A 4,325-nucleotide genomic window follows, 5' to 3' on the forward strand; every position below is an offset into this window, starting at 1 on the left:
ATGGAAGCTATTTCAAATCCATTATTAAAATAAATATTATTATGTAGTCATTAATCACCACTGACATATATACATTCCCATGTAATATTGAATGACAGACGGTAAGAAACTGTCTTGTGATTTCGTGACATATGTATTCATTATGTTGCACTTTATTGTTTTCTACATAAACAAAGAGGACATGTATGCCATAAATTCTTCTAAGGGAATTATATGTGGACCTCACATCTGACATAGAACACCTACCAATCCATACGAAATTACACTTCAACCCCCCAGTTAGCCAACTTAGCCATAGATCCTTCAAACTACCCATTGCAACTCGCATCTAATCCATACAAAAAATCCACCCTAGCCATGTGGATTGGATGGTACAAATGGTTACTGAATATTAATATTGTTAGGGTTGCACATGGCCCCAGGCCTGGATGTGTGTCGTGATCCCCAGTGACCAATACTCACACCACCAGTAACCTGTGTCTAGTCCAGGCTCAATCACTTTACCGACCGTATGATAAGTAATACCACTGCTGCCTACTGCCTACACGGCCCTTCAGTCGCCCACTCTACATGTCTAGGGGGTAATATAAGAGATATTCACCTAAGTTGATGTCTCATCTTCGTTGCTGAGGAGGGCTGCTCCGCTGCTGCTTTCTACCATATTCTGGGCACCATTCAGATTCGTCATGTCGTACCGGACGCCGCTGTTAAGGGAAAGAGGGTTTGGGGACGGTCGTTCTGAAGACTTGCGTTTCGAGATCCCTGTTGTATCTAGTTTCTGGGTGCTGCCAGCGTACTGCGAGAGATCCTTTGCACTGTGACGTAGGTTCTGGCAGTAAACCACGTCATTGAACCCGGTGAAATCAATATGCCACCTTTTCATACCCAGGTCATATTCTTCAACTCGCTCGAATCTGTGCCCCCAAAGGATTTCCTTGGGTCCGTACGACGTTCGGGCTTGGCACACCTCTCCCGTAGCTTCAACAGTTCCCTCAAGGAAGATAAGGAGTTCGTACTTCTCGGAGCAAAGATCAGCAGGCTTGATGTCCCAGAATGGACTGTTCTCGTCAATCTTATGGGTGATGATGAGGGGCCAAAGGAGGAAGATCCTGTCGCCCATTCCATTCGCCTCCATCTCGACCTCGTACTGGAACAAAGGGTACACAGCGCCCTCTTCCGTCGTTTTCTTGCGAACCATGATGGCCGTGAGGTGAGCGTCGACGAGATGTGTTTTCCTCAAATCTCCCACTCTTATCTGTAAACAGAGCTGGCCGTTTTCCTGGCATACCACGGCGTTCTTGCTAAAGATGATGGTATTAGCACGATATTTGGGGCGGGCTATTTTCACAAAGATAAAACCAAGGAGAACTGTTTCTAAGAAAAATCCCAGCGTGACTTGCAGATAGATTAAGGGTAAGGTCCCAGCACAATGTGCGTTAGGGTAGGCATACCCGTATCCAATTGTTGTCTGCGTTTCAATGGAGAACAGAACCGCGCCAGCAAACGACTTGACGCCAAGCAGACACGGCACGTGATCCGGATTGTCCAAGTTGGCGAAATCGTCGTTGTTGTAGGCCATGAGCCACCAGAAGAAAGCAAACACCAAGTACGTTACAAGGAAGACGTTGAATAATACCGCGATAGCATACCTCCATTCCAGGTCGATGAGCGTGATGTAAATGTCCGCAACGTATTTCCTTCGATGTTCACTCAGCCCTGTGTACGTGATCCTATAGCCACCTTCCTTCTTCAGTAAAGCCTTACGCTCTTCCTCAGGGTCATCCTTCCGGCACAGAATTTTGCTCCTGAAGAATTCCACGAAAGCACTTCGGGGTGGTGGCGCCGGCTTTCGTTCAGTAAACATGAAAATACTTGCTGCTGATTCCTCGGAATTCATCGTTATGTATAATATCAGTCTATCACAACAATAATGTTAACTCACTGTACCAAGTCGGGGTCACTTATTCTCAACTACTGCAGGCACACTTCAGATGGGCACCGTCCCAATGTCCCGGTGTCGTCTTGTGGTTGAAGGAAGGTGTGTTGGGTGAAGTGAGGACGCGACCCTATACACCCTTCTCGTGACAAAAGGGGGCGTGGCTTATTCAACTCGTCACCAATGACGATGAACGTGTGAGCCATGGGGGAAAACAATGACGCCATTGACTGATCGACTCCCTGTCAGAGATTGCCGCAGGTGGAGGACGAAGCACCTTAGGCGCAACTGACTGTCGTCTGCTGCCATACCCATGTCTAATACTTAGCCAATTCCGACACGACGTGTGATAGATTGGGGAGATAAAACATAACGTGACAGTGTATTTTATGGTCATCCTTTGTTAACTCTGATAAGTTTCATGGGAAAGCGAATATCGGTTATAGGGTTTCAGGTGTGGCCCGAATTGAACTAGATTCCTTCAGAACAATATCTCTTTGGTGTACCGGGTCTTTTCACCTAACAGGAAAATATTTCAGATATAATAATAATGATAATAATAATAATAATAATAATAATAATAATATGCAGTTGTCATTATTTTGTCTGAGTGGACAGTCGTTTCGCTTGTTGCGTTGGAATTCGTGTTCGAATCGTCGCATAGTTTACGGTTGCAAGAACAGTAACAAGAACGGAACCTAGACACTGAAGCATTGTTTCTTGGAAATCCGAGAGATTATCAAAGCAGGCAAACTATCACAGGTAACTGAGATACCCAGTACCTTCTGCCTCCTAAACAATGAGGCGTCGTAAAACAATATTCAGTGATTCATAAAATTACCATTTAGTGTGGTTCATTTCAGCAGCTTTGTGTTTAAACTGAGCTCAAAGTCATGCAATCGTTTCTGTTTGCACGCCTGTTCTTTGGGTATTGAATTATGCATGTTAAGATATCAGCCATATAGTTTCCAATGTAGCATTTTGTGCAGTGCAGATGAGTGATCACAGACCTAATACAATTGTTTTCCTACCGTCGTCGCTGTTATAAGGTACACAGAAATCTATTTTACAAAACAACCTTTGTAGTACGGTTTAAAGATCCATAATGTTACGTTTTATTACACTGTCCCTTGTTTAATGACGTAATGATGTGCCATTTTAGCAAAGAAATATGTGCAATGTTAATACTTTTAATGATTTGCGGAAAGTACGGTTGTCTCGCCCAGACTTGTGCTGTATCACTGGCAAAACCTGCAATGGTTGACTCGAAAGGAAACAAATGTCTTAATATCATGGTGGCCGGGTTTCTTTTATTGTTGTTGGGCTATTGACAATATTGTGATAACTCATTGTTGTTTAAATATTCTATTTGTATTTTAATGCAAATAATAATCTCGAATAACCCTAAACGGGTGGCTCATAAATGTTAATATGGACGTATTTTTATCACTGTGTTTTTATGTTAGGTAAGACTAATTTGGTTTGAATTATAATATATTTCATCAGTGATAGTGAATCATATGACACTAGTATATTATTTGGGGCACGGGTGGCCCAGTCTTCTAAGGCGCCACGATTCGCTGTGCAGAGTCGCGTCCCTTGGGCGTCCCACGGCGAAACGAAACCTATGATCGTGGGTTCGAATCCCGGTTCGCCCCGATTATGTTTCTAGGTTTGTCAGCACCATAACCATGCTCATGGGTTTCACCAAAGTGGTAAACGTCTGAGACCTGCATAACTTCGGGCTTTCCTCCGACACTAAGCTGACACGCCGTGATATAACAAGGAACACTGTTAAGAGCGGCGTCAAACATAGCCCCCACACAGTATATTATTGGCTTATGAAATAGCATTTAGTTAGGGTAAACCATATTGTATTAGTATATCATTTGGATTGTAATATATCAATTAGTTATAGTATATTGTATGGCAATAATATATCATTTGGTTATAATATATCAATTAGTTATAGTAAATTGTATGGCAATAATATATCATTTGGTTATAATATACCATTAGTTATAGTAAATTGTATGGCAATGATATATCATTTGGTTTTAATAAATCATTTGGGTATAATAAATTGTATAGCAATAATATATTATTTGGTTATAATATACCATTAGTTATAGTAAATTATTTTTGCCAAGAGTAAAGCTTCTTAGTTCCCCAGACAAAGCCAGTCCCACGTCACAGCGCCCTTGTTGTACAGAATAAATCTGACATAGCGAGTCATTAAGACGAGCGTCTCATGAACAATGCCTAAATAAACAAGGGCGCTTCGATTGTTACACTTCACACTAACTTAAGCCATCAATTCTTTGATGACGTCACGCGGACGCACCGAGTGCGAGACCGCCCTGGAGCCACAGAGAAAACAATAGGTTGA

The 4,325-nt window shown here is 42.4% G+C and overlaps 1 protein-coding gene across 1 annotated transcript; it reads right to left on the reverse strand.

Annotated features, from left to right (window-relative positions):
* Positions 1-601: 601 nt before the first annotated feature.
* Positions 602-1,897, reverse strand: LOC139455697 (G protein-activated inward rectifier potassium channel 2-like). The gene has a single exon (XM_071237248.1). It carries the CDS (start codon positions 1,895-1,897, stop codon positions 602-604), a length of 1,296 nt encoding a protein of 431 aa, XP_071093349.1.
* Positions 1,898-4,325: the final 2,428 nt, after the last annotated feature.

The sequence above is a fragment of the Haliotis cracherodii genome, unplaced genomic scaffold (genome assembly GCF_022045235.1).
Source record: "Haliotis cracherodii isolate W230 unplaced genomic scaffold, xgHalCrac1.p SCAF_11, whole genome shotgun sequence".
NCBI lineage: Eukaryota > Metazoa > Mollusca > Gastropoda > Lepetellida > Haliotidae > Haliotis > Haliotis cracherodii.